The 15,454-nt window shown below is 51.9% G+C and overlaps 2 protein-coding genes and 1 long non-coding RNA gene across 5 annotated transcripts in view; 1 reads left to right on the top strand and 2 right to left on the bottom strand.

Moving 5' to 3' along the window:
- The window catches only part of TATDN2 (TatD DNase domain containing 2), a 32,812-nt gene extending 31,487 nt beyond the window's left edge, over window positions 1-1,325 (bottom strand). The window contains exons 1-2 of one of the 2 annotated variants that reach the window (XR_012784526.1): window positions 747-1,325; window positions 215-604 (exon numbers count right to left, since the gene is read on the bottom strand). Coding sequence is in view for 1 of the 2 variants with exons in the window: in XM_075550459.1 (XP_075406574.1) it covers window positions 215-598 (384 nt within the window). In the remaining variant the exon portion in view is untranslated. The remainder of the gene's footprint in view (window positions 1-214; window positions 605-746) is intronic. The other variant, XM_075550459.1, reaches the window with a different exon arrangement.
- Window positions 906-7,662, top strand: LOC142448460 (uncharacterized). Its single transcript, XR_012784527.1, has 3 exons — window positions 906-1,369; window positions 5,929-6,207; window positions 7,079-7,662. It is a non-coding gene; the product is annotated as an uncharacterized LOC142448460 (long non-coding RNA).
- VHL (von Hippel-Lindau tumor suppressor) overlaps window positions 7,618-15,454 on the bottom strand; it is an 86,083-nt gene continuing 78,246 nt past the window's right edge. For both annotated transcript variants that reach the window (XM_075550462.1, XM_075550463.1), the window contains 4 exons: window positions 14,733-14,795; window positions 12,194-12,394; window positions 9,700-9,970; window positions 7,618-8,923 (listed from right to left, as the gene is read on the bottom strand). In XM_075550462.1, the coding sequence (XP_075406577.1) occupies window positions 8,811-8,923; window positions 9,700-9,970; window positions 12,194-12,394; window positions 14,733-14,795 (648 nt within the window). In that variant the 3' untranslated portion in view covers window positions 7,618-8,810. The remainder of the gene's footprint in view (window positions 8,924-9,699; window positions 9,971-12,193; window positions 12,395-14,732; window positions 14,796-15,454) is intronic.

The raw sequence follows: 15,454 nt of genomic DNA, 5'->3' as shown, positions 1-15,454 counted from the left end.
ACATTAGGAAAAAAAACAGCCTTTCTACTGAATGTCAGGCCAACTTCAGGGTCTTCTGAGTAAGCAAGGAATAGACCTCTGGGCAGACCCTTGAGCGGCTTCCAATAACAAGATCTCTCCAGCGACCTTCCACCAACATCCTCACCCCCAACCTCCTGAACCACGTTGGAAGGGGCTTCACCAGAGGCAAGCAATCGCAGCCGCAGCCACCCACCTTAGGGCTGACGGCTTCCTCATCGAAAGAAGCCATGTCTTCCGGAGAGGGGCTCGCGGGGCGCAGGAAGCCCACAGTGCTCCTTATTAGGCGACCTTTGGCGCGGGTCTCGACCACACCTGGCCCGGAGGCCCGGGCGGCGGAAGTTCGGCGGCCGGATGGGCCCCGGAGCAACCTCTGCGTGCTGGCCACATGGTCCTCCTGGCCGGCTTTCAGGCGCTTGGGGCTGCTGGGCGCCCCCGAGGGCGACGCGGGGCGGAGGGCCGGCGGGCGGGCGGTGGCGGCGGCCACATGATTGGGCTCCCTGAGACAGCTGCGCTTGCCGGACCCCCCAGCCGAAGTGCTGCCCCAGTGGTACTTGACCTTGCGCCGCTCCGACGCCATGGGCACCTGCAGCGGAAAGAGGGGGCCAGGTGTCCACCATCACCACCCTTCCCGGCTCGCCCACTTCAGACTCCCCCCGCGTCCCGGGCCCGGGGGATGGGGTGGAGGGCAGAGCCGGAAGGCCTTTGGCAGGACTGGCCTGACTCACCTTTCCCCCTTGCTGCCACTGCCCATCACAGTTCCCGGGGTCCCGGCGATGCCACGGCGCGTCGAGGGCCAAACGGGTCCGAGGTTCGCGACAGGCTGCAGGTCGGTGTGCGACGCCACTTGGGAGGGGATGTCAAAGCTCTTCCGGGGCCACCCGGCGGCTGGGTGCGACTGGGACACAAAGCCCGTCCGAGACGCTAGCGCTTCAGACGCCTCCCGGTGCTTTAGGAGGCGCGCCTGGCGCTCGCACCGCAGCCCCCGCGCCGCGAGGCCCGGGCGGCGGGGCAGGCCCGCCCTCCGGCTCCCGCGGCCCCGCCGACGAGCTCCGGCCGGAAGGGGGCCGAGGCGGCCCTCAGGGTCCCGTGGCGCCTCTGCCTGCCGCCTCGGGGGCCCCGCCGGGCCGTCCCGGACGCCGCGGCCTAGACCTCGCCGCCGCCCCCACGGCCCGAACGTCCCTCCTGGCCGCCGGCTCGCCGACCACCCGCCTCCGGGGACCCCGGCCCGGCCTGCACGCAAACTGGGGGAGCAGCTGCCTCCGCGGCGCCCCCGGAATGAATCCTGCGACCCGCAGCCAGGCCAGAGGCGGGGCCGGCGTCGAGCGGAGAGACCCCATTGGTCGAAAAGGTAGGGGGCGGGACTTCTGGCAAGAAGAAGCTCGCTTCTTGGTTAGGAATTTGGGGGCCGGGAAATTACGACTGAAGACACTCGTTCATTGGTAGGAAGCAAGATGGGGCGGGGCCACTCGCTGGATCTCGCGAAGCGCGAAGATAGAAGGTGGCCGACGCCCCTCTGGCCAGGCCGGTGTAGCTTAGGACTTGTGTACCGTCTCTTACCTGAATCCTGCTCAGCCCAGGTGGCTCGCTGACCTCGCACCAAACCCTTTGCACTATCACCCATTTGACATAGCCCAGAAAAGTCACGCGATACACTTAGAAAACTGGCAGATTGATTTATTTTTCTACCACTTTGACAAGTTATATATCTCTCTGTGCCATTTATAAATATATATTTTTAAATTAAAAAAAAAGAAAACTGGCAGAGGCGAAACATACAACATTCTTCTAGTTCTCATGTTTCCACGCCCCCACCATCATGACCCGTTCTACCTTATGAATCCGCTTAGACCAGAGCATATACTCGGGGTACAGATAAGAGCTCGCGACACAGGGAATCCAGGACTCAACCCCTCTGGAACAGTCATGGGAGTAATGATACCAGGAGGATAGGGGGAAGGTGGTGGGGAGAAGGGGAACCGAACCCCACCCCACCCCCACCCCCGCCCCCACCCAGGGTGACAACAAAAACGTGGGTGAAGGGAGACTGTGCACAGTGTCAGATATGAAAATAATACTAATTTATAATTTATCAGGGTTTATGATGGTGGGGGCAAGAGAGAAAAAAATGAGCTCACATAGAAAGAAAATGCTTTAAAAATGATGACGGCAACATATGTACAAATGTGCTCGATACAGTAGATGTATGGATTGTTATAAGAGCTGTAAGAGCCCCCAATAAAAAAAGATTTATTAAAAAGAAGTTAACACTGTAGGATGCATGAAGCATTACCCTTGTGTCTTTTTTGTTAAATGCTTTAAATAATTATGAGGTGGTAGAGATTTTGAGCCTGGATTATTATATAATTACTTTAATTTATTTGGTTACTATATAATTTTGAAACCATATTAGACTACTGCACATAGAACTACACTTGATCTTAGCCAAAAGGTTGAGAAGCGATAGAACTAAAGAATATAAAATAAGTCTAATAGTATTTTCTTTCCAATTATATATTTATCTATTAAAAATGTAAACTTTGGGGAACCTAATTAACAGACAACTAAGGAATCCAAATGTTATTATGGGGTATCTCTAAATTTTCAAAAAACATCAATCTTTTCTATGTGGTAGACCTTTTTATTTTATGAATAATATAGAATCATTTCCAAAGATAATCAGAATGTAGTTTCAGAATTTTCTTGGCTTGAGATGAATATTGTTTCACAGAATCCTCGTTTGGTGGTCACCTCATTAATCTGGACTTTGTTTATTACTCATTTTAGAGGTTTTCTATTCCTATTGAAATTTAATTCACTGCTTTGTTAGGTTTTAGAATAATTTTGTGAACAATTTAGTTATCACCAAGTCCCAAATCTGCCTATTTGTTCCATGGGTCAGGTATCTCCTGGCTTATCCAAAAGGTTTCATAATGTTTATTTTCCTCAATAGCTACCTTATCAAAATGTTGACAAAGGAAAAAGTGACAGAATTGAAATTAGAAGTTAGAAATACCCTCCCTCCACCAAGTAAGAGAAAGACAGAAGCTGCACATAAATATAAAATATAGCCCCCTGCAAAAAAATAGCCAAGTCAAAAGACAAGGTACAAATATTTGCAACCTTATGATAAGGAGCCGATGTCCATACTCTTGCACATGAAGAATACTCGGGCTTAAAAATGGGCAAGAGGGGTGAACCAATCATCCACATTAACAAATGAGTAACAAAACCTCAAACTCATTGCCATCAAGCCGATGCTGACCCACTGGGCTGTGAGCCAAAAGGTCCATCGTTTGAAGCAAAGAGCCGCTCCTGGGAGAAAAAAGGAGACTTTCTATTCTGGTAAGAATTTCTAGTCCTTGGCACCCTGAAGGACAGTTCTATCCTACGGGACTGTTAGGCAGCTAGCTTAGGGGCAGGGGGTTGTCCCTCTCATGCCTGCAAAGACCCCCATAGAGGAGGTTGGAAAAAAATCAGGCAACCATTAGACACCTAGGAAGCCCCCAAAGTGAGCATTCTGGTTCTCAATCCTCTGAGTCAGGCAGGAGGTACACCTGGGTAGGCCAAACTAGGCCCAGGCTCATGACATCACCCAGGTGGGCCTAACTCAGCCAATGGGGTCAACCAGTACCATCAACCACACCTTCCCCCAGCCAGAGAGTGGGCTAGAATAAAGGCAGGGACAACAGTCTGGGACTCTCTTACCCTGCTCCTGGTCAAAGACAGATAAGGGAGGGTCTCCCTCCCCGATGCAGGTGCACATGTGCCCACTCCAGGACGTGCTCTCAGCCCCTAGGGTTCTTGGGCTTCTGGCCTCCTAGAATCCCGACCCAGTTCCGCACGCATGGATGTTCTTTTCCACGTGGTTGTTGGTGGCCCAGTTGTGAGCCCCTTCAAGACTGTAAAACCTGAAACGTGTCCTGTTCTTCATAAAAACCCACTTGGATTACAAAACGGGCTTCGGCGTGAATTCCTTCACCGTGCAAAGCCAAGAACGGAGGTGTTACCGACTCCAGAAACCTAACAGGCCCTATGAGAAATGATGAGAGGGTTTTGTAAAATAGGAACAGATGGTCCCATATCAATCATTTAAAAAATACAAATCAAATTCTCCTTTGAGCACTGTCGGGTCACCTTTCCCTGAAAGATATGGGTACAAGTATGGGTCGCTTCCATTCCGTTGCCCAGCAGCTGTCTTCCAAATTCCCATTGGTATTCCATCTATTCCTGGAGTCTGGGGTTTTTTTGTGGATTTTTTTGGCTAATCGCTTTCAGGGCAACTTGGTCTTTCTCCTCAAATACAATTGGTTCTTATTCGGCTGCTACTTCTTGCAATGGTACAACTTTGACTAGTTCTTTTGGGTCCGTGACTGGGCATGCCTTCTAGTTTCTTCTCATGCTTCCTGCATCAGTCAACCTTTTGCATTTACGTCATAATCTTTCGGGTTTGCAACTCAAGACGTGAGTTTTTTTCTTCAGTTCAGTTGAAGATTTGCTGAGCATTTCTTCCTTTTGATTTCCTACCTCCAGGTCTTTGCACGTTTTATTATAATACTTTGTCTTCTCAAACTGCCCTTTGAAAATTTCTGTTCAGTTCTTCTACTTCATTTCTTCCATTTGCTTTAGCTACTCTCCAATCAAGAACAAGCTTCAGTTTCTTCTGACATCCACTTTGATCTTTTCTTTCTTCATGTCATCCCACAGCTCAGCAGGTCTTCTGTTATTAGTGTTCAATGCATCGAATCTATTCTCGCGAGGTTCTTGAAATTCAGGTGGGATAGACTCATGATTATATTTTGGCGCCAGTGGACTTGTTTTAATTCTCTTCAACTTCAACCTGAATTTACGTATGAGCCATTGATGATTTGTTCCAGTCAGCTCCTGGGCCGGTTTTAGCTGTTTATATTGAGCTTTTGTATCATCTCTTCCCACAAATACAGTGAATTTGACTTATATGTATTCCATCTAGAGAAGTGAGGGAAACAGAAAAGTTATTCCCCAGGATGTCCTCCCAATAATATATGCTACACCTAAGGCACTGACTATACACTTGGAGGGCAACTGCTTAAAGCAGTGGTTCTCAACCCTCCTAATGACCCTTTAATGCAGTATATGCCCATATGTGGGCGTATCTGCATGTGGGTAGACATGGCTGGAGATGGATAGAGGAGGGGTGTCTCGGTTACTAAGACCATCAGAAGTATGCTCTTAGGTGAACTCTATGAAAGGGTTGTTTGACCCCCCCAAAGGGGTTAAGATCCATAGGTTGAGAACCGCTGGCTTAAAGGTTATCTGCCTGAGGGTTATCAGCTGTCTAGAGCTATCTAGTTCATCCGCTATTTCAGTGTATTGCCATATAAATATATTTACATAAGCCAATATCTCTTTATTTACATATGTACACACCTATGCTTATACCTCTATCCATAACTTTGTTTCCTACACCTTTCTTGTTTCCTTTTACCTTCCTCCAGATCCACCATCACTCTCGCCCTTCTTCCGCCTCTTAGTAATTCTCCAGCTCAATTGCTGTTGCTCCAACACGCCCAGAATCTCTACATCTTCTTCGTTGTTGACTTTAATTCCCTAGTTGTCCCCTGTCTATAATATTGCTTGTTGTTGTTTTTAAAATAATTTTATTGGGGGCTCGTACAACTTTTTGTTTTTAATCGTTTTATTGGGGTCTTGTACTACTTTTATCACAATCCATACATCAATTGAATCAGGCATGCTTGTACATGTTGCCCTCATTCTTTTCTAGATATTTACTTTCTATTGAGTCCTTGGTATCAGCTTTATCTCCCCTCACCCCACTCATAACCCCGATACATTGTACTGTTATTATTTTCATCTCACACTAACAGCTGTCTCCCTTCCCCATGTTTTCTGTTGTTCTTCCCCCTGTAGAGGGTGTATGGTTGTCAGTTCATGCGTGTATGAATCTAAAGAGAAAATAAATCACCCACACGAGAGAGACGGGCAAGTTCCACGTCCATGGGTCAGATGTCGGACTGGAGGCTTCTCCTGACTCAGTAGCGATCCCAAGATCAGCAGATCAAGGGACAGGTCAGATGGCAGCCTGCTGACAACTCCAAGACCAAAGGCTCACGTCCAAAGAACTGGAGGTCAGATGACAAGCCAGCTGCAGGATTTGGACTCAGCAAAAACCAAGCTTTTCTCCATCAGGTACACCCCCAAGGAACCTTCCCTTTGATTAACTGGCTGCTCATAGCAGATCTCATTGTCAAAGTGATTACATTGGGTCGGATGTCATCATGGGTGATTATTACTGTGTTTGATCTGCCAAACCACCGAGCCCTGGCCCAGTCAAGTTGGCGCAAAACCTTAACAATCACAATATGACCACCTGATAGGCAGCTGGTAGTCCTTATCAATGTATCTGTTCTGGACACTTCAGTAACATGGAATCAAGGAGTATGACTGGCTTATTGAGCATAACGTTCTCAAGACTCAATTCTTTAAGCCTGTCCCAGATGTTCTTCCTTTTCATGGTTCCATAATATCCCTTTGTATGGCTAGACCACATTTAAATGATGCATGCTTCAGCTGGGGACTATTAGGTCACTCCCACCATTTGGCTACAATGAGTAATGCTGTGTGCATCAGTAGACAAGCTCTTCCTCCTGGATGCGTGCTTTCATTTTTCTTGTAAATGCCTACGGGTGATAGTCCTGGGACCCACGAGAGCTCTGCCTCACCTTTGGAGCTGTCGCCCTGTGTTCCGCAGCAGTGTCCGGGAGCTCCAACTTCCCCAACCCTCATCAGCCCTCATCTTTCTGACTCTCACCGTCCTCGTGCATGTGCAGGGGTGTCTCACTGGAGTCTGGATTTGCAGGTCTCTAACTGATGGCGTTGAGCACAAAGATCGTTTTTTTTTTTTAATGTATAAATTCTCTCTAAAGCACATCTAGTAACAGCAACTGCCTCTGGGGAGCAGAAGTGAGAGACTAGAGGTGGGGGGCAATGGGGACATCCTTTGAACCTTGTAACCTTTTATATTGTTTGGATTTTTTTTTCATTTGAATCCTTTCTCCAGGTAGACCTTGCCTTGAGAGCCCATGGACCTGCCCCCTGGCGCTTGGAGCCCCTGGAATTCATACACAGAATTGTGCATTATGGCTCTACAGTGTGCTGAGCAAAGAGCCGCAGCCTTCAGCAGATTCTCCAAGCGACGCACGGCCCCAGTTAAACTGCCAGAAGTGCACAGCGAATTCTCGGTTGAATCCGCCCAGCCCCCGGAGCTTAAATGGGGTGTCTGGACAGACCAGTGTGCCCGAGTCAGGGCCCAGTGCTAGGAAGCACTGGCTGAGAGTGCTGCTCACTGCCTTCACTGGAGAGACCCACCCTTTCTCTGACAGCTATCTGATGGGGCAGGTATTTTCAACTCTCCCCATTGTATAGATAAGGAGACTGAGGCTCAGAGTAGCTCTAACACGGCCCAGGACCACATAGCTATTAACAGGGGCAACGTTCAGGGTTGGCATTCAAGCTTTTACCTTCTCATGACGTTCCTCTTACGCCTAGAAGACCTGTTCTCAAACAAATTCCCTTGGCACAAAATAAGGTAGGCGTTCCTTCAATGCATAAATATAGTTTTACTTCACAAATAAAATAAAATAAAAGCCATGGTAGAATTGTTTTCAATAGGATGCTTCGCCAGTGAATTTAAACCAGCATCTGCAGAACCACATATGCTGCATGAATGTCAGGTCCGTGGAGGACAGCTACACGTCAGCCCTTTGTGTGTGTGATCTCCTCAAAGAGGACAAGTGTATGTTCAAAGTGCTTCTGTTACCATGGTGTCCTCAGCGCCTCCAGCAGCCCAGGGACAGCGAGCGGCTGAGCCAGGGCTGTCTTTCGGGCGAGCAGACGGTAGTTCTCCATCAGCAGCAGGTCAGACAGACACTCAGCTCCCCCGATTCCTCGGGTGGCCATAAATAATGCATATTGTCAAAGGGACGCCGTGCAGTGCAAAGCCTCCGCGTGGGCGGGCTGGGAGGGCAGAGATGCGAAGAGGGCACTAGGGAGCGCTCTGTGTGCTGAGACCCTACAAAGTCCACTGCCAGGGGCCTGGCACTTTAACATATGAGAACTCGAGCGGTGGCGGCGAGTCAGAACCTGCACTCGGACCCGGAAGTCCGTTTGTTTAGGGATAAGGGCAGATGCAAGCCGAGGTCTGCATGTGGACACGGCAGAGGGGTCACTATCCCTGGTTGAGGGGTGAGCACGGGGTTACAGCAGCTGCTGGGGTGGTTCTCATGCCTCCTGGAACCACAAAATCACCCACATCCTGGGCCCTGGGGCCCAGCTTCCCACTTCCTTTTCTTCTGGCACCCAGCAGACTGAACACGTCCCGGGGAGGAAGTGGGTTTCTCAGATTTTTATAGCTCCAAAAGCTGACGAAGGTCTTTCTTCCCTAAACGTGTTGCAGATGAAACTATGTGTTTCCTGGGACAGCTTACATTCTGCCTTAGACCTCATTCTCAATTTCACTCTCAGGGACCCCTGGTGGTGTAGTGCTCATGCTGCTAACTGCTAGGTCAGCCATTCAGAACCAACAGGTCAGCAGTTCGAAACCACCAGCTGCACCAAGGAAGAAAGATGAGGCTTTCTACTCCCATGAAGAGTTACAGTCTTGGAAACTCACAGGGGTAGTTCCACCCTGTCCTCTGGGGTCACCATAGCCAGGATCAACTCAGTGACGGTGAGTTTGGTCTTTTGGTTTGGTCTCCAATGTAAGGACAAGGGTTGTCAGCTCGACCAGGTCATCAGGGGCCAAAGAGCTCAATGCTGTCCAGTTTCTCCTCTCTGTAGAGCAGGATGTCCTCCATCAGCTTCCGCTTGGCCTCATTGATCTCGATTTTCAACGAAGCCTCTGAGCCTGTCCGTAACCAGCAAGGAGAGAAGAACAGCATGGGCACAGGCATTTGGAAAAAGTCGCGGTTACAGTTCTTAGAGTCAGACTGCCCACTCCCTCTCTCAGATCTGAACAGGACCTTGAGTTTAATGGGCATTTTCTCCACTCCACCTTGGTAGGGCAGCCTGAGACCCACCCTCGTCTTCCAGGCTGCTTGCCAGGAGTGGGCACTTTGGGAGGAGACAATGAGGGCCTCTTTCCTCTCTCTACTCTCTCCTCACCTCTCCCCACTGAGGCCTGGAAGGAGCCAGTGGGGCCTGGGATCCGCATTGAGCCATGTTCTCCAGGGCCAGGGACACGGTGTGGAAGGCACCTTCCAGATTCCTGTCTCAGAGGGTGTCAGGTGTCTTTGGAACTGAGTGTGAGAGAAGGGAGGGATCGCTAAGAAGGGGTGGGGGTCTATTGTACAGTGAGGATGGACAGGCTTTCAACATGGGGTAACATGGTTTGGGTTTTCAAAATCCACTTTGGTAGGTGTAGGGCCAGAGCAAGTCCGAGGGGTGCAGAAAAGTCCCTGCCATCATCCCAACAGGAGAGGAGTTCGGCTGTGTTGTTGGGGAGAGGGCAGGAAGCCGGGGTGGGGCGGGGTCAAGAAGGACTCCCAGGTTTCTCTCTGTACCATCAGCTGGTCAGTGACTGGCTGGCTGACTAAATGGATGAAGGGCTGAGGACACACTGGACCAACCTCCAGGCACAGAGTGCCTGTGCTCAGGTACCCCGACTCCCACAATCAGACTTACCATCCTGGAGGGGCACCGGACTGGCACAAGTGTCAGAGGAGGAGGTGGCCTCTACTTTCCGGCTAGCCCCTGGCCCTCCTTCTCCATCCTGGGCAGGGTGAGGCGATGAGGCAGGCCCCCTTCCGGCAGGCTCCAGGCTGGAGTTGTCTACATCGTCCGTTTCTTCTGGGGTGTTAGAGGAGGTGCCTGTGGCCTCAGAAAGCCTGCTGCCCGGGGGCGACATGCCCATGCCCCGGAGCTGCTCCTCCAAGGCGTCCACAGGTCCACACACCTTGGGGAGGGGGAGACAAGAGCAGCCATAAGGACCGGCTCATGTCTCCCGTCTTAAACACTGTACTTCGGAATCTCCTCACAGCCGCTTAGCCCAAGACACTACATGAGTAAAGGGATGAGTGTCCGGTGGAGGAAGAGAGACCCCTTTACGACACAGAGCCAGTGGTGGGTGTCTCGCTCCTGCTTGAAGTTCTCTGTGATGTCCCCAAGGTCCCTGCCGTGCCGACTGAGCCCTTTGTCCCTGACACTGCCCTGACAAACCACACTCCCCAGTTCTCCTTTCTGCCCCTGTGTTTGGGCAAGCTCTCTCCCCGCAAACATTTGCATGAGCTGTTCTTTGTGCTGGGATCCCTGTTGGTCTGCTCACCCCTCACTTCCTCAGGAAGTCTAGGCGGGGAGGCACTCAGTACACAGACAGCTGCCTCGGCCAACACGACTGGGGGTGCCTTCTTCACCCATACATCCCCGGGGCCCGAGCAGAACTGGGGAAGGACTCGGTGCCAGGGGCACAGGGGCAGCTGGGGACGGGCCCGGGTTTGACTCCATGGCTCAGGCCTCTGGCTCTGGCTGGGCCAGTGGGCAAAGTGGCTGAGCATGGAGTCGTGGTCCTGGCTGTTGGCACAAAGTCCCTCTGTGCCCGCATCTCCTCTTTGGGCCTTCACCCCCACCCCCACCCCCACGGAGACAGGAGACTCACAGGAGAGCACTGGTGTTGGAAGGTTATTTCAACTGTCGGACCCCTTCCTCAAATGAAGTCACACTGAAAGCCCGTTAAAAGCCTGGGGGTTAAAAGTGGGTGTCTCTCCCAATAGCTCCCTCAAACCCTCCTTCTGCCACATCTGAAGAAATATACCAAGCTCCCCTCAGCTGGCAAGGACTTGAAAATTGATGCCCCCAAGCCCTCGGAGCATGATTTTGTCCTTAGAAAGATGTGGCAGCGGCCCCCAAGCTGATGCCCACTCACGTGTGCTCCCCCCTCTCCTTGTCGAGGCCACAAGGTCCTGGTCCCTGTGGCGTCTGCCCTGCAGACAGCGGGGGTAGGCCCTCAACAGGGAGGCCACCATAATGCCTCCTCACTGTGGAACTCAGTTCCTGCCAAATCTGGGCCCGAACACCGACCTGTTCCCGTGAGGAGTAACGGGGCACCAAATAACCTTGCACTTATAAACTCCCTTTCCCAGAGCTTTCCATCACTAGCGGCCGCCTTGGCGGTCACTGTCTCGGGTACACGATCGCCATCGAGCTGTTTCTGGTTTATCCGAAGTCATGGTCGCTTTTCAACCTCTCCGATGGCCTGGGTTCTCTGTTTCGCAGTCACCGCTTTCCCGCCTTTCACTACGCGCGCTGGTCTCACCACCTAGTTCCCTCAGGATTGTTGAGAAGGTTGACGTTGCCAGGTTGTATCTAGCTGCCACATCAGACGCGCGGCGACCGCATTCAAATTTCCCCATGATCTCTTTCTCTGACTCTATCGCGGCTCAGTGCTCCTCTCGGCGTTGCTGCTGGTCTCTCCGGCTTCCTTTGGAGCCGTGGTTGGGGTATCCTACGCCAGTGACGCGCAAGGGGGGCCGCGTTGTCTGAGACGGGCACACACTGAAGCGCCGCCTGGTGTCCGCGGGCGGCACACACTCGGCCTGTGCAGGCTTTTCTGCTCCTCTACCAGGCAAGGCGACGGGCACTGAGCAGGTTTCTTTTCCAACTTTACTGCTTGCAGCTGTTCAACAATGACTGCCTGTCTGACCCCACGGCCCTCACCTCACCTGCCCACCAAGGTGTAGACACGTGATCCAAACTAGACTGATCATTTTTTCTCTCTCTACGCCAGTGGTTCTCAACCTGTGGGTTGCGGCCTCTTTGGCGGTCGAAAGACCCTTTCATCAGGTCGTCCAATTCATGAAAAAGTGATGAAGTAGCAACAAAAATAATGTGATGGTTTGGGGGTCAACACTACATGAGGAGCTGTATGAGAGGGTCGCGGCACTAGGAAGGCTGCGAACCACGACGCCACGAGGCTGGCCTTGGGACATGGTGGTGCATCTCCCGTGGACACGGGGGTCCAGTCCTTCCCCGGAGTCCCTGAGCCATCCAGTGCATGACCCATCGACATCCCTTCGTTGCTCGAGGGAACACGGGAGCGCCTCTGTTCCTTGCCACCAAATATAGCCGTGGCTCACGAAAGCGTGCCCTGACGAAGGCGGGGCTCCCCAGCTGCGGCTCTCACCTCGGCCAGGCTGGCGTTGCGTCTCCGCAGGCAGAGGCAGGCGGCGGTGGCCAGGGCCTCGGCACAGTCCTTGGGGAGCTGCCCTGCGCGCCGCTCCAGGTACTTGCTGCAGATCCCTCTCGCCATCACCCTCTCCACACCCACCTTCCTGGAGCAGAGAGACGTGGAGCTACCTGGGATCTCACTGAGGAGCAAATCTTTCTGTGGGAAGAAAGGAAAATGTGGAGCAGGCCTCGTGAGCTCAAAGCCCATTGCAGGAGCCTCACCCACCCCCTGGTCTGCCCGACGACACGGGAGCTTCCACGGCTTCTTAAAAACCACCGGTTTTCTCCGTGCACAATGACTGCAAGGATCCCAGAACAAGTGAAGGCGCCCCCTGGAAAATGGCTACCCTCCCCACAGGCAGGGGCCATTCCATAGCACTCCTGCATCACCAGTGCAGGATGTGGCCTCATTGGATCGGGATAACAGGAGGGTAATAAAAATACCCTCCCAGAGGGCTGACGTGATATAGTGCAGCTGATGCATAAAGAGCGGTGTTTGGAAGAGTACATGACATGAGATGTTCGTGAGAAAAACAAGTCCTATCAGCTACCATTCACAGGCTACATGCCGCGTCGTTTACTAACATCGATTATTTAATTTTATTCACGACGACTCGGACGGTCCTGTGTGGTAGAAAACACACACTAGGAAAGGTAGTATTCTGCCATGTATAGTTTTTACATAAATATGCACGTGGAGGCCCAGTGTATGTTGTTGTTTGGTGCCCGTCAAGTCAGCTCTGACTCAGCAGCCTTCTCTACGTGCAGCAGAAGGAAACACCGCCCGGCCCTGCACCACCCTCACGACTGTCCCTCTGCCTGAGCCCAGCACGGCAGCCCCCGTGTCACTCTATCTGGTGGAGGACCTTCCTCTTCTTCGCTGCCCCTCCACTTTGCAGAGCACGGTGTCCTTCTCCAGGGACAGGTCTCTCCTGACACCATGTCCAAAGCACCTGAGACAAAGTCTCACCACCCTGGGCTCTAAGGAGCACTCTGGCCGCATTCCTTCCAGGACAGGTTGGTGTGTTCTCAGGTCGGTCTATGGGGCTTTCACTGTTCTTCACCAGCGCCACAGTGCACACGTATCCATGCTTCTTCACTGTTCTTCACCAGCGCCACAGTGCACACGCATCCATGCTTCTTCACCAGAGCCACAGTGCACGTGCATTGATGCTTCTTCAGTCTTCCTTATCCAATGTCCAACTTTCACGTGCATGTAAGTGACTGAAAATACCATGGCTTAATAGTATTATATATATTTATGTATATACATTGCATTTTAAAGTTTAAAAGCCCCAAACTACTGCACCTTATTAGATATATACTGTAGTATATATTCTAAATGTCTAAGTTTCTTTAGACACTAAAGTATGCATTATTGATATGTATCTTTTTTTAAAAAATAAGGTGCACTGGTGGGGCAGCAGTTGCATGCTTAACAGAAAGGATGGTGGTCTTTTTCCTCTCAGGAGCCCTGAAGACAGAGTGGTTTCGAGTTGGTTCCAAGGTCAGCAGTTTGAAACCCCCAGCTGCTCCAAAGGAGAAAGAGGGGGCTTTCTACTCCTGTGAAGAGTGACAGTCTCAGAAACTCACAGGGGCAGTTCTGTCACGTCACTGCGACTCAGCCACGACTTGATGGCAGGTGGGTTTGGTTGGTTTTGGGTGGCGCAGACGGTGGCATGTTGTACTGCTAGCCGTGTTGGTCCATGCTGCGTAACCACCAGCCCAGTCCGTGGGAGAAAAATAGGGTCTTCTACACTTGGGAAGATTTGCTGTCTTGGAAACACACGGGAGTGGTCCTCCTTTGTCTTCCGGGGTCACTAAGAGTTGGTCTGGGCCCTGGCAGTGAGTGTGGTTTGTATGAATCTCATTTAGCAATGGCCACAGAATCCTCTGGGAGAAGGTGCTGGGAACTTTGTGACAAAGGGATCAACAACTCCACAGGGACCCACGGACTGATCCCAGCTCTCCAAGTAGGGCAGTGTGTCATGGGCCTCGCTCGGGTTATGAGACTGCAGGAAGGACACAGCACCGCATCGCCTGAGAAAAGCACTGAGCAGGAGCCTGAGATCCCAGGTGAATCTCGGGGCTAGCTGTTCTCACCTGGAACTGAATGGAAGGGCCTTCTCAATCCCACTGGGAAGGTGAGACGCCCTAAAAAGATACCAGATATAAAGTGCCTAACACAGAGTCAGGCTGTGTGTGCGTGCACATGTATGTGTGTGTGAGAGAGAGAGAGCAAATGTTAGTCCTTTAATCTAAAAGATCAAAGTTAATGTTTTTAGTATAGGAATCAGGTGCTTAAAAGGCTTAAGCTGCCTTTGTCACGCTGAGGGCCAGCCTTGGTCGCCTACCTGTGTCTCCAGGGGCACCCCACACCCTGCCCGAGGTCTCACTAACACCTGGGAAGTGGTGAAGCCCTGGCCCTCCGTGCCCTGGGTGCGATGTTGCTGAGGCGAAACATACTGCCAGGCAGCGGTGACTGGATCCCTTACCAGGTAAACCGGGCTTCGGCCGTTGTCCATCGCAGGGATGCCAGTGAGGACCTCGGCTAAGACCTGCAGAGAACACGGGGTCCGTGGTTCACGCGCTCTCGCCAAAGGCCAGGCAGCAGCTCCTGCCCCAGAGTCACGCACCTCTGCTCGGGGACCAAGCCTGGGCTCCAGGCGCAGGCCCAACCTTTGCCGGCAGAGGTACTTAACTTGCCCAAATTCTGGGACAAGAAAATATCACCACAACCCTCCTCCAGCTAACGACTCCCCCCAGCTGCCCGTCCAAAAATCCCATTGAGAGCATGGAGGCTGAGTGTGTGTTTCTTATTGGTAACTGTAGACAGTGACATTGAAACCCATCCAAAAGGGCGAGCCGACACTGCCGTGTCCATCTCAGGGGAGAGGGGTGCATGCAGAGGTCTGCCCTGTACAGAAGGCACCATGGACAGCCAGTGGCAGCGGGAGATGGCAGGCAAGTGTGACGACAGAGAAGAGGCTCAAAGCCACAGTCTCTCACGTCTCTCAGGCATTTCCAAACTGGATTCTGGGGGCGCTTACACTGAGAAAGAGAGATGCTAAGAAAACAGGGCTCCACCATCCAATCCATTTGGGAATCACTGCGTGCTGTTTTTCCTCTGGTGGCATGGGCCAGGCAATGGGCTGCTGACCCCAAGGTCAGTGGTTCAGACCCAGCAGTCACTGCAGGGGGAACAGATGGGGCTGTC

The sequence above is a fragment of the Tenrec ecaudatus genome, chromosome 5, assembly GCF_050624435.1.
Source record: "Tenrec ecaudatus isolate mTenEca1 chromosome 5, mTenEca1.hap1, whole genome shotgun sequence".
Classification (NCBI taxonomy): domain Eukaryota; kingdom Metazoa; phylum Chordata; class Mammalia; order Afrosoricida; family Tenrecidae; genus Tenrec; species Tenrec ecaudatus.
This window is presented reverse-complemented; position numbering and strand designations above follow the sequence as displayed.